Genomic DNA, 27,684 nt, shown 5'->3' with positions numbered 1-27,684 from the left:
AACCTTTATTCAAAGAATTCTATTGAATGATTTGTCCTTGATATACATGGTATTTGTTAATACAGCCGTTAAGATTTTAGTTCAGCGTAATCTTCAATTATTTAATATGATATCAAAACAGAAAAAAAGCATGACATTTATGCAGTAATACTTGAACTAAAATAAGTTATTGTTTGATGTTAATGTTCTGATTTAAAATATAGACTTTACTCAGACACTAAGAATTTCATACCGCAGGAATAGATTGCTTTAGCCGTATTGTGTACAACTATTTCAAATTTTGGATTTTTAATGCTTGTCAGCTTGATTTGACCTTCAAACTTTTATGATTAGAAGGTGACAAAATGTTAAATTTTGTTTTTGTACGCCGCGAGTCTGGCGTACCAAATTATAAGCCTGTTATCTTCTTTTATTCAATTATTTTAAATTTTCTTGTTTCTTCTTCAGATTTGAAATTAGGCATAAGAAGAGAGTTTGTATTTCTCTTCGGATCGAGCCCAGTCTCATTGTTGAAGACCGTATACCTTTTATCTATAATGGTTTACTTTATAAATTATGTCTTGGATGGAAAGTTGTCTTTTTGGCACTAATACCACATCTTCTTTTACTTTAATACTCAAGACGAGAACATGTTATAATGTATATTAACCCTGCTTTGTAATAGATTTACACGCTGAGTCGTAATTTAACGTTTTCTAGGTTACATTCCGCAGGAAGACAAAATACCTGACTTGGACACGTTATTCTCACTCCGAGTGGACCGGTCTATCAAAATTGAAGTAGTAGAGCAAATAACAAGAAATGTTATAGATAATGCATATTTTAAGGTGTTTCTAATCGTATAATCTCATCATAGATATCAGGATTAAATTTGGATTTACGCCACACGCGCGTTTCGTCTACAAAAGACTCATAAGTGACGCTCGAATCCAAAAAAAAATATAAAAAGTCCAAATAAAGTTGAAGAGCATTGGGGACCAAAATTCCAAAAAGGGAAAAGACCAACATTTATTTCCTATGGGTAGATTTGGTGCCTTCTTAACATGTTTGCTCACAAACATCTTATTCATGAATTCAAGTATGCCGCTCTTTTTTGTAAGGGTTCGGGTGAAGACTACGTTCCAAAGAATTAACTCTCTGCACTGCTTGTACTCTATTATTAGGCAACACAGGTCTATCTTGGCTTAACGGAAGAGGTGCAGTCCACCGATTATCTGACCCTTGTTTCAGTTTAGACTCCATTAAATCTATAAATAGTTTGTCCTCGATTGAAGGTCCGAGGGTTGTCAGAATTGTTCAAATGAAAGACCGACTGGAGGGAGGTCTTTTCTTTGGACAATTCTAACTCCCGATGGGTCTTCAATGCAGTGATAAAATCTCGCACCCGGAGGTGGTCCTCAGCTGCCCCTTAAATAAAATTGTGTACCAATTTTAGTGAAAATGGACCTAGTTTTATGAAAGGGAGCCAGGAGCGGATCCAGGCGGAAAAATGTCGTACTCAATTTGAAAAGCATGGTTTATCCCCAGATTAATACAAAATAGTTCGATTGATTGACCAAAACAAATTTTGACCTTCTGCCCCAACCTTAACTCATGGATCTGCCCCTGGGTATGTTTGTTTTCGGGTTTTTTACGACTTTTTAATCGCAGAAGATGAGATTTTGTTTTGTTCAAACAATTTTCAGCGAATGGAACTATTCAGTCATTTTCTTTTGAATGGAAATCCTTTATTTTCAAACATGTTAACCCTTTAACCCCCAATCCCGAACGTGAAAAGTAGCCAAAATCAAGTGGGGGTGGGAACAAGGAAACTAGTCTATAAAATCTAGGTCACCATTTTGTAAAAAATTCGTATAAACAGACATTTAGGCAGACCTGACTTAATAATAATAATTCGCCAGCTAGACATGAATGGACTGTAGTAACTATAGGGCAATACTTGAACGACAAAGAAACACAGTCTGGTCAATGTTTTCCTCAGTCTCAAGGTCGTTTTAAAATCGGAAAATAGACGGAAAATGACCATTTTTCAGTGGGGGTGGCTTCAAACCCACGAGAAATCTTCAACCTCCCACCCCACCCCCAACCCATGCCATCCGCCCCCAAATCTCAATATATAGTTTAATAGATGAGCATTAGTTACAGCATCAAGAGTCTGCTAATTTGCATATGATTGTAAATTTTCGAAAATGCCTAATTTTCCAGAAACCTCTTGGGGGCGAACGAGATAAACTGAGAATGAGAGTTAAATAAAATCTCTCACTAATATAAAATACGGAGCTGTTTTTCAAAAGAAACTAGGAACCCCGAGAATTTTGATAAATTGGTATATTATACTATATATATATATATATCTAAAAAGTTTAGAACTGGCATAAAGAGAGCACAAAATCGTGAGGCCATGTAAATTTAACGCTGACAAGATTAAAAGTTGTGCGCACAAGATTAAAAGTTGTGCGCACAAGTTTTAAAGTTGTGCGCACAAGTTTAAAAGTGATGCGCACAAATATTATACATTTCATCTATGGCACTAAAGGGGCTCCGTAAGTTCTAGTTAATGGTGTGATAGTTATAGATTATCGTTGATCATCTCAACGAGATTGATTTTGTAAAAATGATTTCAACTTTCGTTATTCAACTTTCGTTTCTAAAATACATATTGCATTTTTCTTTTTATAAATCATCTAATGTGATGTTTCCTTTGTTTCCCTATAAAATTCTTTTTGGTTTTAAATAAATAAAATATAGAGCGAACGCATCGTTACCTTCCTGTATCGTTTTACATGTACTATTTGTTTCCGCTTTAGATAAAACACATTTAAAAAGGTAATGAAAAACGAAAGTTGAAATCATTTTTGCATGATTTGAACGTGTTATGTTAGGCCGTTTTGTTAAGATGCTTCATCGTTTAATAGACATTCTTTCCTTGAAAGATTTTTTTTCAAAATACACAGTTAATTGTGAGTAAATTAGATTGTGTTATACTGCACACAACAAGGACGCCATTTTATTGAGAGTGCATTTATAAAGCAACATATATAAAGTGGATTTAAAGTACAACTTGAGATCTATTGATTTGTATTCTGGTACTAATCTGCAAACTCCATCATCCATGTAAAGGTAAAAAAGTAACTATATCTTCACAAAGCTTATCTTTGAGTTATCAATGTCATAACATTATCCTATATTTAAGCAATATACATGTAACACGCGTCCAATGATAGCGCGGAAAGTATGTACATTTTATAAACTGATTTAAACAGGAAAAAAATAAATTGCTTCTCCATTTATAGTTTTTTTTTATTCGCTTGTCGTGTTTTGAAAATTTTGTCAGGTTTTGGGAATCCTCTGGTTTGATCCATTTGATTGCCTTAAAACAGTTTACCCATTGACCCCCGAGTTTTTGAGAACTTAAACTTGTCAATGATAAAGCTATGAAAAACCAAGAGAGAACATTTTCCTGCAAATATTTTAATGGCTAATATCTCGAAAACAAACACATTAACCTATATTTTATTTTTGCTCTTTTGATTCCTTTATTCATCCCCTATCAATCTATACTGTTTTTTGAAAGGTTTGTTATTTTGAAACTTAGTAGCGAACTTCCTTAAGGCCGAATAAGTCAAATCTTTCTTCATCTTACTGAAGCAAACAAATAATTGATGATCCCGCCATGAGATAGAGGTATTGCAACCATTTTCTTTTTGTGTTTTCAGTTTTTCCATCAATCAAGTTTTCTTTTTTGAGTTGTACGCATTTTGTCATTTAGGAGGCTTCAATAGCTTCTATGCGGTCTGTGTTCGTTCATTGTTGAAGCTCGTTTGGTGACAAATCATAGAAAGATTCTACGCCATTTTGACTCTAGTTTAAAGTTGTCTCATTGGTAATCATACCGAATTACTAAATTTTTATATCGAATATTAGTACTTAAAGAGTGATCATCTCATTTCGGTCAATCAACTAATAAGTCACCTTCTTCTAAAATAGAATTTACAACATTTTGTTTTTCTTTATTGAAATAGTTATTAGTTTTTCTATTGATTAAGATTATAACACAATTTTAACTGATGTACCTCTATTTTTCACATTTTACTTATATATATAGTATAAAATTGAGAATGGAAATGGTGAATGTGTCAAAGAGACAACAATCCGACCATAAAGAAGACAACAACCGAAGGTCACCAATGGGTCTTCAAGGCAGCAAGAAACTTCCGCACCCGGAGGAGTCCTTCAGCTGGCCCCTAAACAAATATGTTACTAGTTCATTGATAATGGACGTCTTACTAAACTCCGAATTATACACAAGAAACTAAAATTAAAAATCACACAAGACTAACAAAGGCCAGAGGCTCCTGACTTGGGACAGGCGCAAACATGCGGCGGGGTTAAACATGTATTTTGAGATCTCAACCCTCACCCTATAGTATACCTCTAACCAATGTACAAAAACAAACGCACAACAATACGCATAGTAAAACTTAGTCCGATGTCAGAATAGGTAACAAAAGAAACTAAACAAAATATCCAAAATGACAATAATACATAAATTAAAAAGGACTACTAGCAGTTACTGACAGGCCAGACCTCAATTACACCGATTGAAAGATTATGCCTTCATCATAAAAATACCAAGCACAATTTCTCCCGTTAGGGGTTTAGTATTATACCATCATACAATATATGAGATGAACATAACCCGTGTCTTGCCAACAGGCCTCAGATCACAATTAATTCCCTTTGTTCGTGGTCTATAATTGGTCGTGGAATATAGTTCCCAATTATTATATAGGGTATTTCTTCCCAAGTAATCTGTCTACTATTTTCTTTGAAATGTTTACTATTTAAGTGGTTCTATCAGTTGCATATATATTGAAATAAGTAAAACATGTGGAAAAAAAATATTGTTGAAAGTGAAAGTACTGATTTGGCCAAACTGAAAGTAGGGTAGAAATTAGCCTTCGTCATTTTATATTCAAGATTCAAATCCTACCATTTGCATGCTAATAGGGCCCTCAAAAGAAAAAGCACTGATGGATTAAATAAATAAATAAATAAATAAATAATCTTTATTTCAAGAGGATGATCCCATTAGTTAAAACTAATCTTCCTGAGAGTCCTCAAAATAATAATAACATATTTATAAGTACATAGAGTATTTTAAAGTTATATTATACACAATATACAATTGTATTTAAATAATAATGAAAAAGTATATTAATTTGCACAATTGATGAAAAATTTGTAACATTTTGTTTTAAAAGATACAAGTGTATTACTCATTTTTATTTCATTTGGTAAACTGTTCCATATTTGAGAACCTGAATATGTAAATGTTTTCTTTAAAAAATTTGTTTTTGGTTTTGGAAGATTTAATAGCTTTTCATCAGCTGAACGTAAGTTATAATTTTGATTATCAGTAAAATGAAAATTTTCTTGTAAATAGTTAGGAACCATACCATTTAATGATTTAAATACAAGTATTGCCTTTTGGTATTGAATGCGTTTTTCCATATTTAACCAGTGTAAACTATTAAACAATAAACTGGATGATGTCATTATGTCAGCTTCTACTATAACCCTAGCAGATTTCTTTAATAACTTATTAAGTTTATTTATTCCACTTTCACAACAGCTTCCCCATATATTGCAACAATAATCAAATAATGGCAGAATATAAGCATTAAAATAGATAATACGTATATGCATAGGTAAATATTTTCTTATCTTTTGTAATAAATTGATTCTGTTTGATATAGTACATGACATTTTATCTATCTGCTGATTCCAACTTAGGTTTTTGTCAATACATAAACCAAGAAGTTTTTCACAATCTACATTTTCTATTTGTTCATTTGAAATATTGATATCTAAACTGTTTCCAGTTGAACAAAGCCTTTGTTTTGAACCAATAATCATTGATTTACACTTTTTAGCATTTAATTTCATACAATTTTGCGAACACCAGTTTTCAATTACATGAATATCATTTTGAAGGTTAGAAGTTAACTGAAGTAAATTATTACCTTTACAATGTAATGTAGAATCATCTGCATATAAATCTATTAATGAATGTTCTATATTAAGTGGTAAATCATTGATATATAAAATAAATAACAGAGGGCCCAGGATAGAACCTTGTGGTACCCCAGTTTTTATGCATTTAGTATTAGACATGACGTTATTGACCTTAACTTGTTGGCTTCGTTCAAACAAGTAAGACTTAAACCAGTCTAGTGTACAATTTGAAACATTATAGTATTCAAGTTTTTTCAATAAAATTATGTGATTAACCAGATCAAAAGCTTTCTTTAAATCTAAAAATATAACTCCGTTTATCTCTCCATTATCTATATTTGCTAACCATTCATCTACTAATTTAGTAAGAGCAGTAGTACACGAATGTTTAGGTCTGAAACCTGACTGTGTAGTATTAAGAAGGTCATTACTATTTAAAAATATATACAAACTATTAGCTATATGTCGTTCTATAATTTTTGAGAGACAAGGCAAAACTGCTATTGGTCTATAATTATCAGGATTACAGGCATCGCCACTTTTAAAAATTGGGCAAACTCTTGCAGTTTTAAAAATACTTGGAAATTTACCACTTTTGATGCTTAGATTAAATATATATGTCAAGGCTGGTGCAATGACATCGCTGCACATACTCAAAATATTTGGTCCGACATCATCTAAACCAGTTGCTTTAGACTTGTCAAGTTTTTTTAAATACATGTTTACATCTAAAATACTCATTTCTGGTATAATGAATTTTTCACTACCCGTTTGTAACTTTGATTTTACAAATTTATTGAGTGCATCAAAACTGGCACCATCATCTTTATTACATAATTTGTTATCAACTATACCTTCAGCAATATTTGTGAAATGCACATTAAATGTATTTGCTATATCAACATCATTTTGAATTACACTATTTTTATATTCTAAATGCGTGATATTATTATGTGCTTTTTTAGGATTTAGACTTTTGACATACTTCCAAATAGTTTTACTATCTTTACAATTTGAAATAGCATTTTGGAAATATTTTTTCTTTGCCTGTTCTACTAAAAATGTAACCTTATTACGCCAAATTTTATAATTATATATATCACCAATTCTTTGAAAATAATCTCTTTGGTGTCTAGCGCTATTTATATCAGAAGTCCACCACTCTGGTTGTTGGATGTTTTTTTACCCTTTTAATTTTCTTAGGAGCATGTTTGTCTAGGGTGCTGAGAAATAAATTATACCAATAATTAGCTGCTTCATCAACATCTCCAATCGATTCAATGAGATAAAAAGGAGTATTTGTTAAATTTTCAATAAATTTATTTTTATCAAATTGTTTGAATGATCTATATTCTATGGACAAATGCTCCATTTTTGATATTTTTGGGTTAAGTTTTCTTGTTACGCAAACAGGATAATGATCACTGACAGCATAACTAGGCACCTTTACTTCTATAATATGGTCTACATCGGTCGTATATATATGGTCTATGGTAGTTGCACATTTATCTGTTACTCGTGTCGGTTTATTTACAATTTGTTGTAAACCATACAAATTGTCCTGGGACAAGCATATTTTATTAGAATAAGAATGGTCTATAAGCAGTTAAATTTATTTCATGTTTGTGGCGGTGCAAATGTATTAATTCACTTTGACTTTAACTAAAAAATGCATTGTAGCCAAGGGGAAGAATAATTGTGTTCTGAGGCCAACAACTGGTTTTAGAATAAATATGTTTAATTCCGATGCAAAGACATTATAAGTGAATCAATACTAGGGCCAAAATATGCAATCTTTAATGACCTGACAACAGTATCGTAACTATATCCCTTCTCGAAATTAAAGGTATGGTTAAAGGTTTTGTTGGATTTTGAGGGGAATACTGACATTTTTATGCTTTATAAAGAATATTAGCATTAAAGATCGGATAAGAAATACATGAACGTACATGTACAAGATGTCTACATGTTGAGTTATATTTACGAATGATGACTGTCCTTGTACCGTTGATAAAATTATTAAATTTTTTTGATTTTACCATTTGTTAAAGGATTTTCCGTTTTGAATTTTACTCGTTAATCGGTATTTTGGTAATTCTAATTTATACCATCGGGTAAAACGTCATTGTTTTTATCCTGTTAATCATAGCAACCAAAAACAAAATCTTATATTACAAATGCAACCCAAAAATGTACAGATCTATCTACCTCCAATTTCCCCAAGCTGAATTAAATATTTTTAAAAAAAAAAATCTTTAAAAAAAAAACATCATTCAAACAGACGCCCCAAAACAGCCCTGCTAAACAAAATTATAATTTAAAAGAATTCGAAAGAAGATTCTAACGCTCTTCTTTAAGATTATATTATCAAACGAAAACAAAGGGACGAACATGTCATATTCTTGGAGTCAGCTGGACTTTTCGAGAACATACTATGCAAGCCTGTTGCTAGCCCGGTTTATGTATTGGGGCGGCTAATTATGTTCAGATACTTACACAAAATTACCTGCTTTTGTTCAATTTGATATTTTTTCCCATCTCCTTATGTTAACCTTCCCTGCTTCCCATTCTATAAAATGTCCGTCCGTTTTTTAAACAAAACTACAAATTTTAATCTCCAACATATCATTTCTTCCGTTCTTGCATTGACAGTGTTTCATTGTTCCATACCCTTTGTCATTTTAATTTTTTTTTTCAAAATTACTTGAATTCCAAATTTTTGAAAAGTTTGAAGAAGAAATTTTTAACTGCACAATATTGTAAAAAATAGATTTGTAAGATCTTGACATTTGCTTAGTGTCAGAAACTCATATTACATGTATGTCAAAAATTTGATCACAATCCAAATTCAGAGCTGTATCAAGCTTGAATGTTGTGTCAATACTAGCCCCAACTATTCATGGTTCACCCTCAGCGGGTTGTATAAAGCTGCGCCCTGCAGAGCACCTGGTTCTGTAATTTTATAATCCAATTCTGTGAAAAAATTAATTTGATATGACATTCTTAGATAAGATTCTAAAGCCCATGATTTATGAATGTGTTCTTACCAGTCACCCGCAATAGAGAAACCAGGCCAGGATATTCATTTTATGCCAGGTGACTTGTTTTCACAGACCTCTAGTCTGGTGTAATGTATTGTTAGTATAACTTATAGTTCCGTAACTCTTTCTCCCGAGACCGCAACCTGCCATGTTATTATTCTTGTCAGGACTTTGATCTTGCCAGACTTCCAGCCCTATTGGACTCTTTGTCCCTTGCTAGGAACTATAAATAAGTATGGAGTCACTCATTGGGTTCAGGATTCGTAGATTCGCGTTGAAGTATTCGTACTGAACACAGCTGAACACAACTCATTGGACAGTCATAATGGAAATACCAGATGAACTGAATGCATTACTAGCAGCCATGAAGCTAACTGGAAAAGAACCTGCCTGGAAGTTTTCCGCAAGTTCTGACCAGGTGTCAGTACAGCTGACGTGGACCAAAACAAAGGCTTAGGAACCAGAGGCACACTCCAGTAAAGCCAAGCCGGCCCTGAAAAGTAAGCCACCATCCACCAGGAGAAGGGACGCCAAGCGTTACAACCAGTGGGTGCAGGCCAAAAGCACTGCTGCAACATCGGCTGAGGTCTTACCACACTCCACCAAGGTAGACCAGAACCAACAAACATAAGCCACAACAGCACAAGATGGAAGCAGGGAGATAGTACCCGCAAAGTATCAAGGGGAACCTGAGGGCATTTGCATCAAGACGGACACAGTCATCAGTCCGTACAACCCCAGGAAGGCATGCCATCGCCAATACTACCTCCAGCCAACCGAAGACAGAGGCAAGCGATGCCGGATCGACTATGACGAGGGATTCGACCTAGACGATCCCGAGTTGCTCCGGACAACATCACCTCACACATCGCCACTATTGATGCCATCTCCAGAGGCAGTTACATCAGCTCTTTTGATCTTAGAACGGCCAGATACGCCTTATCAAACACATAGAAGCAAAGTAAAAGCTAAACGGTCAGCAGAACCAGATAATAAGTAGAAAGTCCGTAATACCCTTAAAGGATAGCCGGACAGAAAAACCCATACATCATCATCATCATTGGGTTCAGGACAGTTTAATAATAGGATTTGAATTGAGAGGACTCTCATCTTTTTGCTCCCACTTTAGGGACGGTTACAATAACATTAACAAGTAAACTAGCGGCAGCCCCACTGTATATTTATGGTATTGTATATAACTTATATTCAACCATATGTATACACTGTACGGCTTTTAAATTAAATAAACATCTTATTGTTTACGTGCTTTGATAGTTTATCTCAGAACTTGGGAAGACAACAGGAATATTACGAAGGCAGCCAGTGTTAACTTCACTCCCGTTTCACTCGCTACCAAAAAAAAATGTATAGTTATCAAAGAGACATATACATTTTAATGGTAATAAACAGATAAAAGAGGGACGAAAGATGCAAGAGGGACAGTCAAACTCATAAATCGAAAATAAACTGACAACGCCATGGCTAAAAATGAAAAGGACAAACAATAGTTCACACGACACAACATAGGAAACTAAGGAATAAACAACACGAACCCCACCAAAAGCAAGGGGTGATCTCGGATGCTCCGGAAGTGTAAGCATAAATGGTCATCTGGTTCTACTTTACGGTCTTAACTTAAGTTCTTGCATTTCTTTATATTTAAAAAAAACAAACTGGATAAATCACAGAAGATTGATTCGAGTGAGCATAATAAATGGTATAGATTATTTGTTCCAACAGGAATAGATATTATGGCAATGTTTATAATACAGTTTCCATTTGAACTTCTGTTAAGTGATATATATAAACAATATGTAAATAAACAATTATCCTTTTTATACGACCGCAAACATTGCGTCGTCGTCGTCCGAATACTTTTAGTTTTCGCATTCTAACTTTAGTAAAAGTGAATAGAAATCTATGAAATTTTAACACAAGGTTTATGACCACAAAAGGAAGGTTGGGATTTATTTTGGGAGTTTTGGTCCCAATATTTTAGGAATTAGGGGCTAAAAAGGACCCAAATAAGCATTTTCTTGGTTTTCGCACTATAACTTTAGTTTAAGTAAATTGCAATCTATGAAATTTTGACACAAGATTTATGACCACAAAAGGAAGGTTAGGATTGATTTTGGGAGTTTTGGTCCCAACAGTTTAGGAATTAGGGGCCAAAAAAGGGCCCAAATAAGCATTATTCTTGGTTTTCGTACAATAAATTTAGTATAAGTAAATAGAAATCAATGAAATTTGAACACAAGGTTTATGAACACAAAAAGAAGGTTGGGTTTGATTTTGGGAGGTTTGGTCCTAACAGTTTAGGAATAAGGGGCCCAAAGGGTCCAAAATTGAACTTGGTTTGATTTTAACAAAAATTGAATCTTTGGGGTTCTTTGATATGCTGAATCTAAAATGTACTTAGATTTTTGATTATTGGCCCAGTTTTCAAGTTAGTCCAAATCGGGGTCCAAAATTAACTTTGTTTGATTTCATCAAAAATTGAATAATTGGGGTTCTTTGATATTCCAAATCTAACTGTGTATGTAGATTCTTAATTTTTGGTCCCGTTTTCAAATTGGTCTACATTAAAGTCCAAAGTGTCCAAAATTAAACTAAAGTTTGATTTTAACAAAAAATGAATTCTTGGGCTTTTTTGATATGCTGAATCTAAACATATACTTAGATTTTTAATTATGGGCCCAGTTTTCAAGTTGGTTCAAATCAGGATCCAAAATTATTATATTAAGTATTGTGCAATAGCAAGAAATTTTCAATTGCACAGTATTCAGCAATAGCAAGAAATCTTCAATTGCACAGTATTGTGCAATAGCAAATATTTTCAATTGCACAATATTGTGCAATAGCAAGAAATTTTCAATTGGAGTTATCTTTCTTTGTCCAGAATAGTAGTTGAATCAACTGAAATCATTGTTTTATACAATATACAATGTATATTCACTTTTACTTGCCCCAACTGTTCAGGGTTCAACCTCTGCGGTCGTATATAGCTGCGCCCTGTGGAGCATCTGGTTATAACATTCATGTTAATTTTTATATTTACAGTTCTTTAATGGAAGGGAAACATCGGCTTTTACAGATATTGGCTTTTTGCACTGGACCCGCAATTGATGTCGTACAGCACTATTTTGAAGTTAAGATTATACAGCAATTCAGAGATTTTGAACAATTCCTAAATGATCCTCAGAATAAGCATAAACTATTTCATGAACATTACCCTAAAATACCCTGCTGTGACTGCACACCAATTTCCATCGCAGCACCTTGTAAGCGTGGTTGTTTGGGATATCAACAATTTTCTAAACTTTATGATGATAATGGCCCCGTTACTGCTGGTCATGAAAAGATAAAAGGAAGTCATATATCACAACACTGTTTATGCAAGGTATCAGCTCAAAAGACAGTTAAAATAACTGATATTGATATCACATTGCTAAATGCAATCATTCAACATTGTTGCCCTTTGCATATAACTTCAAAGATATCTCGATGGATGACAGATATCAAAGAGGTAAGAAACACATTTTCCCACTGGGCAGAAGGAAAACTGGATAAAAATGTTTTCGATCAGACATGGAAAAAACTAGAAACTGCAACATTGGAATTTGCAGGAGATATCGGCCATTCGTGCGTTAAAATATTTAAAATGGCAATCGATCAAATAAGCACTTGCTCTGTGGCCGTTCTCAGGGAAAGTATATTGAAGACAACGGACAATTTATCAGAGGTAAGTACTTTTACTTCTCAATGTTAAATATATCAATAAATTATATCATAAATGATATACATATTGATTTCTCTAATATTTTGTGTTATTTTCACATTTCTTGATCGGTGTGAGAAAAATATTTCTCCACACTAGTGTAATATCTGTTCTCATCTAAATATTTTTCGGAACTTAATTAAGACGTTAAACTGTTCTTGATTTCTTCTGAATTCCCTAATGTGATGTCCTGAAAAAGGCTATCCATGCCTGATGACGTCACGCATAAGATACACAACTTTCAGCAAATCTCTGAAAAGGAAGGATATAAATCATTAGATAAACATATTCTTTCGCTATATAACTCGTGTATTACGATATTTCTCTTAACAGTCAAATTTAAATATTTTAATGAGAAATTGCATCGTTACTGTTTTTATGTGTATTGTCAAATTTTTTGGAATTGATAATTTATTTTATATTGTCAGTGTCTTCGTCGAGTTTAAAAATCTTTACCGGTAATTTTTTAAAAAGAGTTATAGCCTGAGAGATATTATTTATCACAAAAATTACATTGTTAGCGTTGTAAAGTGTACGTTCCATTCAAGAATTGTATGAATTTATATCATTGGTTTTATCAGAAATTTATTCGACACTTGTACATTGGTTTTATCAGAAATTTATTCGACATAAGTACTGATCAAATATGTTTAACGAGTTATGCCCTTTGGAAATATTAACTATATTGGAAATTACATTGAATTTGCTCTGAAGCATTCATTTCTCTAAAATATCTGTCAAGTGTTAAAGAACAAACACATTTTTTTGTAGATATTGCCCTTGATCCTTCTATAGATAAAAGATCGATTTGCAAAAGTGGGGGAGTATTTTCTTTTAACTCGAGAAACAAAAACACATTGTCATTTCGATAACATTTAACTAATGACAAATTCAGCGTAACGCAAAAATAATAAATGTACGTTTCCCTTTACATAGCGTACAGAGTAAATTTCAATTTTTGAAAAATATTTTAAGTAAATGTTTTAACATGTTTTCCTGTATTTAGGTACGCGTAGACCTTAATGGTGTTATTCCGATTGTACGATCAATATTGTCTAATCAAAACGCAGTCATTGACAAAATATCAACACATAGTAAAGATGTGACTGAAGTGAAAACCGGTGTTTCTGGAATTAAAACCGATGTTGCTGGAGTTAAAACCGGTGTTGCTGGAATTAAAACCGATGTTGCTGGAGTTAACATTGCTGTTTCTGGAGTTGACACTAAAGTTGGTAAGCAGTTTCAAATGGTTCACATTAAATGGCTGTGTTTCAATTGTCTCTGTCTATCCCATTAGATCCGCAGGATTCATGTTTTATTTGTAAGTTAATCAGTACGTTAAACACATTTTTTATAGAGCTTATTGATGTGTAAACCGGGGCGTTTAACTCACAAACTGAATAAAAGTCCGAAGGACTTTCGGACTTTTATGTCAAGTTTGTGAGTAAGAGACCCGGTTTACACATCAATAACCTCTAGAAAAAATGTGTTTAATCCTTATAATTCTTCAGCCAAACATACGCGATTATTAATTTACATTATTTGTTTGATGGCTACTATATTTACCATGCATCAAAAGCACAATTGCATGTCGTAACTAAGGAGCACGCCGCCATCTTGACTTTCTAAAAACCATCAATATCCGATAAATGCAACAAAATCTAAAATGAAATAGCACCTACCTCTCAAACTTCATTTAAATTAGATATTATCCGAATTTGAAGCGTACACGTAACGAAATAAGCTTTCCCTTGATAATTTTCATTCGTATGACGTCGTGTTTTGCCCTGACGTAAATAAGCCAAATCCTTCATGAAATTTCGCGGAACTTTATTTAACTTTTATTTTTATACATTTTCGAAGCTTTACTTCATCTATTTCATTTCTTTGTTTTGTTATATATATTTGCATTAGAATACAGACAACTGTTACGCAATTTTTTTATAATCTCAATTTGCTGAAAATCCCAGTATCCTGCAAGAACGTGTATCGCGCATAAATAGATTACGAAAGTAGTTTCGGAAACATATGGTTTATCGAAGTGTAAACCAAGAGAAAAAATTATAATTGACCAATCCAATTCAAGTATTTATAGATATGCAAATGACATAAGAATTATTGATTAATAACAAACATAATGACTAGTTCTCACTGTATTCGGAGTTGTATACATATGTATTCATGATCAGTTTGATTTAGGCTTGCATAAATTGCATAGCAAATAACGAATTAAGACTATTATTTAAGAATGAAATGCATTTTTTGTGAATTCATTAAGACGTTGACCGAAGTACATTTTGTATGAAGCGCCTTCGGCCCTATGCAATTACTTAAAGAAGCATTCAATGCTTAGGATTTCATTTTTTTTAGCTATGATCATGAAAAAATAAGTAACTTCACAAAAATACTGAACTCAGAGGAAAATCCAATCGGAAAGTCCATAATCACATTGCAAAATCAAATGACAAAACACATGAAAAACGAATGGACAAGAACTGACATATTCCTAGCTTGATTAAATGATAAAGTGTGTCTTTTATTTACCTGACTGTGTACTTTTTGTTTCATCATGTATGTTACAATTCATTCCAAAATGAATGTAATGTTTTAGAATGACCCGAGATTTGCTGCAAGCCAATGAAAAAAAAGTATTACAAATGTATAATGAAACATACACATAATGTAATTATTTGTTTATGTTTCTATACTTGAGTTGAGTTACAAAATCTTTAAAATTATGTCTATATTTGTTCATACGTCACTTCATCCATAGAAAATGTAGAAGAAAGAAACATTATTTATGCTGTTTCTTCATTTCAAAAGGCTCCTTTAAAATCATTGATCTATATATATGTCCTACACTTTTAAATATTAGGAATGTAAATACGGTTCTAGAGAGATGATTAATTTCTAGATGATATCGTTTTCGCTCTTGTATCTACATATTTTTATGCCCCACTTTAGGACAATATGTTTTTGTCGGTCTGAGCGACCGTCCGTCCATTTGTTGTCTGTCCGTTCGTCGGATCGGTTGTTTGTCCGTTCGTCCGTACGTTTGTCTGTCCGTCTGTCCCGTTTCAGGTTAATGTTTTGGTGAAGGAAGTTTTTGATAAAGTTGAAGCACAATCAACTTGAAACTTAGTACATATGTTTCTTATGATATATTCATTCTATTTTGACTGCAAATCTTTTACCCGATTGAACGGTCCAGTGAACATGGAAAATGATAGTTCGAGTAGGTCATCCGTGTAGTACGGACACATTATTGTTTTTGGATGAGTCCGGTGTTTGTGATTCATGGCGTTTTCTGTATTGCTCAATAGAATAGTAATTCCTGTTTTATATTTTTTATTATAGGAGATGTAAATCATAGGCTGAGAAACTTAGAGTTTATGGTCGGTTTGTTATTAAAAAGACAAGGAGAAAATCTAGAAGTTGATGACATGGGTAATAAAGGAAAAATGCAAAAAAAATAATTTGATAGATGTCTTTTAAATCTAAAATAGTATAAACAATCATCCACATTTTATTAAGCTAACAATATGAATTATCTACACTCGAAAAATTATCACATACAGTTCAAATGTATAAGACACAGTCGTTAGTTCAGTCTTAACATATCCCAAATATTATATATGTATATATATATATTGTCGTAATTCATATAATGTGAAATCGTACCAAAAGTAAATGTACATGTTACATGTAGTAAGTTATAAAAAAGGAACATGTCATGCAAGTTAATTCATCACGCATTTCTATGAAAATGTAATATGGGACCATCAAACTTCTTTTTTCATATTCAATACTTAAACGTGTTTAAACAAAACATATGTTTATGGTAATTCAAGAGTTTATATCTTTTAAAGTTTTAGATGAGAAAAAAAGAAAAGTAACTTTTGATGTAGATGCTTCTTCTTCGACATGGGATGAAGAGAGGACAACTTGTAACTTGGCAGTCGCAATACAAACAGTTCAAAACGATAACGATAACGCCAATAAAGAAGAATTTCAATTGGAGAAAGTAGAAAACAGATGTATACATCTAGAATTAAGTGCCTCACCAGAACTGTTCCAAAGTCCACTCAATTTGCGAAAAGCAATCAAATCTTTGATCCGTCAGTTTGTAAAGGCCGGTGAACTCGATGAGAATGTTCCATCCACAGTATATATCAATATCACAGTGAAAAGTAAACTAACCATAGGTATGAATAGCTTGTTAAATACTCAAATAGACAAATTCAACATCAAATTTTATTTTTTGATTAAAATGGTGTACAATAAAATTATACTTTTGCTTTAGTTTTACACATTTTACTGCACCGGATGTGGTTTATAACAATAAATTTATGTGGTGCACAAAGCCAATTTATAAGAAAATCCCAAAATACACATTTGAAACTTGCATATTATAATCAACACTGATTTGTTTCTTGACTGAATTGTATACGTTATGCACAAATTCAATTGCTAAATGATAGCACTACACATTATTTATTGAACATATTTTTATGCATATCAAATAATTTGTATATTAATAGAAGAGAAGAATGTTGTATATAAAGTATTTAGTGCAAATGATACTTTGGACGGGCTAGATAACAGGGCTGATTTGCAAATAGACCAAAAGCCAGGATTACTTGTTAAAGCAACAACCGTTGAACCTGATCACGGGATAGGTTCTTCTTCAACAAGTACGTATCAATAAACTGATTCAGCCTAAATAAGATTACATTAATGCATTTAAATTTAACATAAACAAGAGTGTGTCAGTTAGAATATGCTTTACAAATATTATATATCAAAGTACTCACTGTACAATTTTTTTTGTATAAGTTATCGTTGTTTTATGAACCGCTCAACACAACTGTATGATGCAAGCACACAGTCTTTTGTTTTGCTTATTTCTGTGACTTTTCCACAACTACATGATACAGTTTATACTGAGCATCGATGCAAAAAAAGATTATGAGAACACGAAAAGATTTTTTTATGAATATTTGATTTTGGTATAAGGAGAAAAATAAAATTAGAATTTAAACCATTCGGTTATCCTCATTTCCAGTTTGAGGACAATGAGGATAGCACTAAAAAGTTGAAGTATATAAATTTGAATCTAAGACATTAAACTGATATATTTTAAAAGATAAACTTTTATCACTTGTTGCAAGAAGGTAGGTGTAAAAATACTTATAACTTGTAAAAAACCTGTACAAATTATAATTTGTACAAAATTACATCTTGTACACAACATATATATCAGCAATATAGAAAACAAATTTTCAGACTTGTACAAATTGTTGTATTAAACATATCTCAAACATACTGAGATCCATTGGGCATAGATATTGTATGGTTATCACTTGCATAGGCTTGTTTGTATGATTTACTTATTTCTAGTGACTGTAAAATCAATTGATTCCTTTCGCGTGCGATATACAAAAAAAGGTAAAGTAAGATTGGTGACAAATATAAGTACTTTGAATATTAAAAAAAATAATGTAACATTTTACACGTTTAAAACATATCTAATGTCTTTCTATAGATTTGCCTTACGTGACAAGGTAATACTACGATTAGTGAAGTTACATTCCTATATAGTGTATGTTGTCGAGTGTACTACAACGCTAGACATTAGGAAGTGATTAATGTTGTAGTGCATGAGAGGTGTGAGTTCAACTCCCATTAAAAAACTCAAATTTGTCATTATAGAAATTTTATTTTAACACTGTTGAATTAAATTTTAAGACTTTGACGTCTTACTGATGAATGATATAAGTTATTCGAAATATTTAAAATTTGTTTATAATTTTACTTTTTTTCTTTTTTGTGACGTTATACCCGTTGAATTGCTGATGAGTCTAATGTAGACGTAACGTGCCTCTGACGTATCAAATTAGTAGCCTGGTACCTTCGGTAACTATAATTAAACAAAAGGAAAAACAAAAACATGTGCGCAACTAAAAACGTCAGATTACCTATCATTTGATTAACTCATCAACAAATTTGACAACGAAAATATCAAAAGGCGTCAGGTAAAAAGGAAGTGTCAATCTATCAATTTGAAGGAGTTAGTTTTACCATTGTTGCAGTTTTATTTTTGCATTTGTTAAATTATATTTATTTTGTTGTATTCGTATTTTTGGCGGCTGTAGTCTTATAATTTTGTCCTCGACTTGTTATAAAAAAGACCTATATTATGTTGTCATAGGTGAAATTCTGTACAATCGAGACAACACAAAACGCTTAACAGGTGTGGATGTAAAGAAAGAAAGACAAGAAGATGCAATAGGTGTAGTATGAAATATGTGTTCAGATATGCATATATTTTGTATGATATCATAGTTTAACATCAGCATGAATTTGTCACCGTTGTATTCATATTTTACTATTTCACTGCTCGATAGCAGATGTAATTTTAAATCATAATTTGAGAAAGAGTGAATAGATAGTTACCTTTGAAAGTGATTGATTGATTGATTGGTTGGTGTTGATCGCAAATTCCAGGATTTTGTGCTATTTCGTGGCGGTCAGTTTTTTCGGTTGAGGAGGGTGGCGCAATACCCGGATATAATCACTGACCGTCAGGCTTAGAAAATGTGAAACATCTTATTCAAATACCGTAGATTGGTATATTGCGTTGGATTTCATATCCGCATAACTTAGCCGTCTCATACACTTCAATTCCAATTTTTGCGTTTTATCTGACGCGAATAATGAACTAAGCAAAAGTTGAACTCTTTGTAACCTTTGTACTATCATGGTTTTATGAGAATAAACTATCTATCTATCTTTGTTCAAAAAGTGCATCAAACATGACGGGGAAAAAAGAATATATAAAATAATTTTGATGACATAGCCTATATACATAACGTCGAATTTCATTTTTGTTTTCATAATGAAAGTGTTGTGTCGGTTTTTTCTCGTGGTTGGAATAATTTGTTGTATTCGAAAATTGTTTTACAGAGATAGTGTCAATTCATCTAGAAAATGTAACTGTCAACATGCGAATCAAAGGTCGTCCTCAAAGTTTATCAAAATCATCGGATGCAGAATCCGAAATAAATATTCAAGGTAACCTTTTCATATTATATCAGTAGATTTATCAGAATATTCACCTTTTAAGCATTTAATAGCCAAATAATCTAACAACACGAATTTTAATTTTTATTTATACATAATAATAATACTCAATTTTTCATCAGCTTTAACATTATTTTTGTAATTAAACAATTTATTCTCATACAGAGAAAAGATAATTAAATACTTGTAACTTCGAACTACAGATACATTGTTCTTTTTATTTTAAACAAAAGTAAGGAGATAACAATTCATTTAATAAAATGGGTTTCAATGTTCAAATTCAATTTTTTGTTGTATTAACTTAATTTAGCAATTACTATTTGTGTCAAAACAAGAGGTATATACTTTTTGGGCACGAATATGTTGCCTTGGTGTACACTACAGTCACGGCACATTTTGTTTTGAGATACACTTGTATTTTGACATTAAGAATACGATAGAAATAAGACGGTCTGCTACAGATCTATTCATGCTAGAGTCTTTAAGAAACACGATTATCAAGGGAATGTTTCTTCGACCTTTTTTCGTATGCAACCGGATGTGACGTACTATGATTTGGTGGTATTACACTTAAACGTGTCATTATGTAGAAGAGTGTATATTTCTGATTTGAAATTCCAAATCGTAGTACGTCAAATCCGGTTGCATACGAAAAAAGATCGAATAAACATTCCCTTGATTATGACAGTTGTAGGATTAATATCCTACATTACACTGCAGACAACAAATCTGAGTCTTAAACATATATCTTGGGTGTTTCAAAGCATCATTATTTGTTTTTTTTGAAATTTGAGGTTACATGGTTAATAAAACTTGTACACAAGAAGAAAGGGTGAGAACTTGATTGGTTAACTTTCAGTGATACATGTAATTATATTCTTAAATGCAATGAAATGTTATGTGAAATTTCGTCTATGGTACTGGACAGGATAAAACTTTACTCATTCCAAGTATTTCTTTATTTGAAACGAAGATTAATTCAGCACAATATTTTGAAAAGTGCAAATTACAAAGACTAAAACGAAAAATCAATGGTTGTATTACACATTAACACGACGGGTGCTACATGTGGAGCAGGATCTGCTTATCCTTCCGGAGAACCTGAGATCACCCCTGGTTTTTGGTTAGGTTCGTGTTGTTTATTCTTTAGTTTTCTATATTGTGTCATGTGTACTATTGTTTATCTGTTTGTCCTTTTCATTTTTAGCCATGGCGTTGTACGTCAGTTTATTTTCGATTTATGAGTTTGACGGTTCATCCAGTATCTTTCGTCCCTTTAACAAATATCATTGATATGGAACGCTCTTTCATGTTCATTTAATACAAACTAATAACTACTATGTATGTAGTCCATACACAAAACAGCTCCAGCAAAGTAATGGATAAGTATTACGTTCAGCGATAGGGATTTCTTGATCGATACATTGTTTCATTTTCAAATTAGCAACCTTCTGGCAATCTTAACCATTAGACATCAGAATTGATCAATTGTTTCCTATACCTGATTTTTATACTTAAAATCAGGATTTTCATGATGGGTGATGCTTGTTTGAAAAAAGAAGCATGTTTTGTTGTAGCTCTCGACCTCTCTTCAATTTTAAGCTCACCTGGCCCTTAGGCCAAGTGAGCTTTTTTCATCATTTGGCGTCCGTGGTCCGTTAATTTTTACAAAAATCTTCATCGATGAAACAACTGGGACAACTTTAACCAAACTTGGCCAAAATTATCACTGGGGTGTTTAGTTTTGAAATTGTTTCCGATGACCACGCCAGCCAATCAAAATGACCGACATGGCTAAAAATAGAACATAGGGATGACATGTAGTTTAAAGCTTTATCTCTGAAACTAATATAAAGCATCTAGAGCAAATGTGACAGGATAAACCAACTCATCAGGTCAAGCTCTATCAGCCCTGAAATTTTAAGATGCATCAGACAACCTGTTGTTGGCTTGCTGTTTGAATTGGTAATTATAGGAATTTTTGCAGTTTGTGGTTATTAAACCCCATGCAAAGAAGTTGCGGAGGGTATGTTTTTGACCCGTCCGTCAGCCTTTTACGTGTTTCTTTTCATCACAACTCCTCTGAAACCACACAACAGAATTTCATGAAACCTTTTTTGATAATAAGGACATACTATGTAGATATCGACAGGAAATTATGATTCAATTTGTTTTCTAGGAGTGTTACATTCCTTTGAACTTATTTGCTTCAATATACTACTGCAACAGTCTATCATCACAACTCCTCTGAAAGCACACAACAGAATTTCATGAAACCTTTTTAGATAATAAGGACGAACTATGAAAATTTAACCAAACTTAATTTAACCAAACTTGGCCACAATCACCATAAGGATATCTCATTTTAAAAAAGTGTCCGATGACCCCGCCCGCCATTGAGGATGGCCGACATGGCTAAAATAGTACATAGCTCACCTGGCCCAAATCAGACAACCCATTGTAGGGTTACTGCCCCGAATTAGTAATTTTAAGAAAATTTTGCAGTTTTTGGTTATTATCTTGAATATTATAAAAGACTGAGATAAACAGTAATCAGCAATAATGTTCAGCAAAGTAAATAAGATCTACAAATAAGTCAACATGACCAAAATTATCAGTTGACCCTTTAAGGAGTTATTGCCCTTTATAGTCAATTTTAAACCATTTTTCTAAAATTTTAGTAATCTTTTAAAAAAAAATCTACTCTGAAACTTTATGACCAAATTTCACCAAGCTTGAGCATAATAATCCTTGGGCTATCTAGTTTTAAAAAAATATGTCCCATGACCAGGCCAACCTACCAAGATGGCCTCCATGACTGAACATAGAACATATGGGATAAAATATAGATTTTGGCTTATAACTGTAAAACTTCAGCATTTGGAGCAAATCTTACAGGGAAAAATTGTTAATCAGGTCAAGATCTATCTGTCCTGAAATTTTCAGACAAATCGGACAACCGAATTTGAGTTGCTGCCCCCGAATTAGTAATTTTAAGGAGATTTTGTAGTTTTTGGTTATTATCTTGAATATTATTATAGATAATAATATATGACCATTAGACAGATAAACTGTTAACAGCAATAATGTTCAGCACAGGAAGATCTACAAATAAGTCAACATGACCAAAATTGTCAGTTGACCCATTAAGAAGTTATTGCCCTTTGTAGTCTATTTTTAACCATTTTCTAAAATTTTAGTAATCTTGTAAAAAAATCTTCTCCCCTGAAACTACTGAGACAAATTTAACCAAACTTGGCAACCATCATCTTAAGGGTATGTAGTTTCAATAAGGTGTTCAATGACCTCGTTCACGAACCAAGATGACCAACATAGCTAAAATAGTACATAGGGGCAAAATGCATTTTTTTGCTAATATTTCTGAATTCAAAGCATTTAGAGCAAATCACATTCATTTAAATATGTTCATTTAGCCAACATCTAACTGTCGGGCAGCCCTGAAATTTTCAGACAAATCCGGCAACCTGTTGTTGGGTTCCTGCCCCTGAATTGGTAATTTTTAGAAAATTTTGCTGTTTTTGGTTATTATCTTCAATATTATCTCAAATTAAAAAAGACAAACAGTTATGTATAGCAAAGTATGATCTACAAATAAGCCAGCCTGACCAAAACGGCCAATTGACCCCTTAATGAGTTATTGCTCTTTATAGTAAATTTTAAACAGTATTCGTAAAGTTTCGAAAAATATTTTCCTTTAAAAACTACTTAGCCAAGTTCTTAATAGATAAAGAAAATTGTAAACAGCAAGAATATTCAGTAAAGTTAGATCATGACAAACACCCAAAACATAATTTTCTCATGAATTATATTCTCATCTATTATATATGTCCTTTGTTTAGTATGATAATGGACCAAGGTGAGCGACACAGGCTCTTTAGAGCCTCTAGTTTCAATTTATTCTTAAATATAATATTAAGTAAGGTGCTATAACTATTAGCCCATACTTGTTAATCTCTGTGCCATTTTGGTCTCTGGAGAGTTGTCTCATTAGCAATCATACCACATCTTCTTTTTTTTTTTATAGTAAGCTTCTTTAAATGTACAATTTTCTTGTAGGAAGTTCCGATTTTTCTGTGATATGGACATGGTATTACGCACAAAAGAAACGATCATGGGATGTACTTTCCGTAGTAGAAACAATTAATAGAAGAATATCAAACCTACGCGACTGGTTCCATGTAAATTATGCATATATTGATAAATCCGGTAGGCTAGCACTACAAACAACAACAGCTAGTCATACATTCAGCTCGCTTCCGTCAATTGAAATGGCAGTGAAATCATTTCTTGGAAAGTTCATTGAAATATGTGACCTCAGAAAATACCTGGGAGAAGAGCAATTGATTGACATTGATGTTACACGTCAACACACTGATGATAAAGGTACTTAACTACTACAGTTAAATAGACTTAATATATGATAAAAAGGCATAAGGTTATGAGTTTGTTTAAAGAATAACAGGTTTCGTGATGACTTTGGTAATTTTATCTTGTAAAAAAGCTTTTGCTGTGTAGTTCTAAGCCAAAACCTCATTTACATTGATATAATTGCTTAACTTCCATGATTTCCTTTTTTTTTTAACACTTGAATATAAATTTATTGCACTAAAGCTGTTAACAATGACCTTACCGCTACAGCTTTAACTGTAAGGTACCCTGAAATGGTTAGTATCTATAAGTACAGGGTATCATATAGATAAGTATTATTTTCTTATATTTTTATATTATAATATTACAATATTACAATATTACAATCAAATACAATGTTCAATAATAATATAATACAATTCAATACTTCCATGATTTCTTTTCAGATGCATATTTGAAATTAGTAGAAAATTCAAACTCATGATCACACACTTTCTAACAAAGCATTGTACTTAAATATTGCTCTCTTAATATGTATCTACTTGGAAATTGCAAGCTAATATTTTGCTGAGCCAACATTATTTAAGGAACAATACATGGGACTAAAATAAGTATAGGAAAACCTAACCATATGTCAGCGTAGTCATTAACTTTGAATTAACATGTCTTATTAACGCCTTTTCTTTAAGTTTTATCAATCATATTACTATTTTATATTTTTATTTTATTGTTAAAATTATGTAGACGCAAATGCAGAGAAGATAAATTCAGGGGATACAATACTTACATGTGTCGACTGTAAGAAACATTTGATATGTCTTGTGTGCCGAACCAATACGAACCTAATAGCAAAATTGAATTATAAACTACAAGTGCAAAGGGAAACTATCATGGGTAAGTTCATGGTCTTAGTATAAATTAAGATGTTTGAAACATTTCCATCAACAATATTTACTTGTCAAAATTATTTCCAAATTAACTGTTTCTTACCGATAATTTTGTATTTTTGCTTAGAATTTTCTGTAAGCATGAACGTTTTGGTAATTTCAACATATGTACATTGTGCTAGCAAAAATGACACCCCTGTCAATGCTTCCAATTATTAGGATTGCATACATTCTGTTCTCTCTGTTCTATTGATTCACATTTTGACATGTGACAATAAGATAACTATAACGCAGAGTTCAAGTGACGTAGATTAAACCAACTTATAGGTAACTTAACATATTGCAAAACCCGATTCGACTAGCCAGTAAAAAGCCTCGACATGACAAAATTCGTAACAATTTTAACTCAAAAAACCAACGACATGACTTAGGACGAAATTATAATAGGAAACAAAAACAGACAACAACTAACGACAGCAAATGAATTGCATTGTTCTGTAAAGTACATACAGAATGTGACGTGGTTAACATGATTATAAGCACTCATTCTAGCCTTTTGATAGTAGAGGGGCATTATGTTTTCTGGTCTGTGCGTCCGTTCGTCTGTTCGTCCGTCCGTCCGTCTGTTCGTCCGTCTGTCCCGCTTCAGGTTAAAGTTTTTGGTCAAGGTAGTTTTTGATGAAGTTGAAGTCCAATCAACTTGAAACTTAGTACACATGTTCCTTATGATATGATCTTTCTAATTTTAAAGCCAAATTAAACTATTGACCCCAATTTTACGGTCCACTGAACATAGAAAATGAAAGTGCATGTTTCAGGTTAAAGTTTTTGGTCAAGGTAGTTTTTGATGAAGTTGAAGTCCAATCAACTTGAAACTTATTACACATGTTCCCTATGATATTATCTTCCTAATTTTAATGCCTAATTATATTTTTATCCAATTTCACGGTCCATTGAACATGGAAAATGATAGTGCGAGTGGGGCATCTGTGTACTTTGGACACATTCTTGTTTATATTTTTTTTTCTTCATGAATTTACAAGTATCAACATATATTTATCTTGTGACACAATAAGCAAGCAAATGAAATAAATAAGCATAATAATGATTCTATGAACTAACACTTAGAAATCTATGGATTAAGTATAGTAATAACATTTTCATTCATATAGTAATAGTAGCGCAAGAAATATATGAGCATACATATGGTATGGTATAACAGTATACAAACGATTTATCAATTTAATCAATGAACTTAGCCCAGGGGGACCAGTACAAGTTGTGTTTTTCCACACATTTTTTTTTTGAAAAAAATATGTTTCTCTAAAATGAAGTTTTCTTTTATGTAATTTTTAAGACCTTTTATATTAGGTTTTATCCCAGGCATACAAACTTAGCCGTATTTGACGCAGCCTTTTTCAACCTTTGGTCTTCGGTGCTGTGCGGCTTTGTACTTTTTTTCGCTTTCGGTCTTTTGTGTCTGGGCGTCGCTGGTGGGTCTTGTGTGGACGGGGCGCGTTTTTGGCGTATTGGATTTTGGACCTGGTGCTTTTTGTTGTTCATTAGTCGTGTGTTTCTTTGTCTAGTGCGTTTTCCTATTTATTTGTATTGTGGTACTGTAATATTGTGTTGTCGTTTCTATGTTATGTTTGGAAATGCCGTTGGGGTGCGAGGTTTGGCGTGCCGCAAGGCCGGGTTCAACCCACCATTTTTGGGGAAGACGGCTTCCTGCCGTCAATCCCCAATGGGGTTGACCAGAGTGACATTCCCTCACATCATTCATTTTGTTTTTAAAGTGTGGAAAACCCCCCAACATATCTTACTGAGAATGATGAGATGGGGAGACACAAATGAATAAATTGACTTTATACACTTTTTTCCACATTTCCCTTCTGTTTCTCTCGAAATTATCGTATATTGAGCTCTCCTTTACACTTTTTACGTTTCTTTTACAATCCGGAAAAATCAGTATGACGAGATATTCTAAATATATCCAACCTACATTATATTTTATAGGTACGTCATTGTTGGAATGCCACACTACGCAGAAGCAGGGATATCCTTCACTGGTTATTTAAATCATTCTCAAAAATTGTGCACTTATTAAAAAATAGTATTTGTTAAATTTAAACATAATGATGTTTGCTGTAGATGATTCAAACATCAACATGCAATACTTTAATTTGTAGGTCAACAAAAGTAAACAGGAAGTCCGAGGGGCTATATGAGATCGGGGAGAGAAACGATCTTTTCCATTTTTTTTCTGTAAAACTCTGTTTTGAGAATCTTCCTCCAATTCAGGAGCACCTCAATTTATGAGCTAATTATCTACTAAAATAAACACTTAAAATGTGACATATAGTATATGATAAGTAGTCTTCCATTAAAACTTAATTTTGTGTACCAACATTTATCAGTGTAATTGTTACTAAAAAAATTACAAATGTTGCATTTGTAGTTTAAACCTGTTTATTCATTAAATTTTACA

General features: G+C 32.6%; 1 protein-coding gene across 1 annotated transcript in view; it reads left to right on the top strand.

The window, feature by feature from the left end:
• The first annotated feature begins 2,740 nt into the window (after positions 1 to 2,740).
• Positions 2,741 to 27,684, top strand: part of LOC139486316 (uncharacterized) — a 45,161-nt gene continuing 20,217 nt past the window's right edge. Inside the window, exons 1-10 of the mRNA XM_071271171.1 lie at positions 2,741 to 2,826; positions 12,120 to 12,801; positions 13,844 to 14,069; positions 16,195 to 16,284; positions 16,707 to 17,042; positions 17,379 to 17,531; positions 19,049 to 19,129; positions 19,804 to 19,911; positions 23,998 to 24,324; positions 25,054 to 25,203. Of these exons, the coding sequence (XP_071127272.1) occupies positions 12,127 to 12,801; positions 13,844 to 14,069; positions 16,195 to 16,284; positions 16,707 to 17,042; positions 17,379 to 17,531; positions 19,049 to 19,129; positions 19,804 to 19,911; positions 23,998 to 24,324; positions 25,054 to 25,203 (2,146 nt within the window). The 5' untranslated portion in view covers positions 2,741 to 2,826; positions 12,120 to 12,126. The remainder of the gene's footprint in view (positions 2,827 to 12,119; positions 12,802 to 13,843; positions 14,070 to 16,194; positions 16,285 to 16,706; positions 17,043 to 17,378; positions 17,532 to 19,048; positions 19,130 to 19,803; positions 19,912 to 23,997; positions 24,325 to 25,053; positions 25,204 to 27,684) is intronic.

This window comes from Mytilus edulis, chromosome 8 (assembly GCF_963676685.1).
Source record: "Mytilus edulis chromosome 8, xbMytEdul2.2, whole genome shotgun sequence".
NCBI lineage: Eukaryota > Metazoa > Mollusca > Bivalvia > Mytilida > Mytilidae > Mytilus > Mytilus edulis.
The sequence above is the reverse complement of the archived record's forward strand: the minus strand, read 5'-3'. Positions and strand labels throughout refer to the sequence as shown.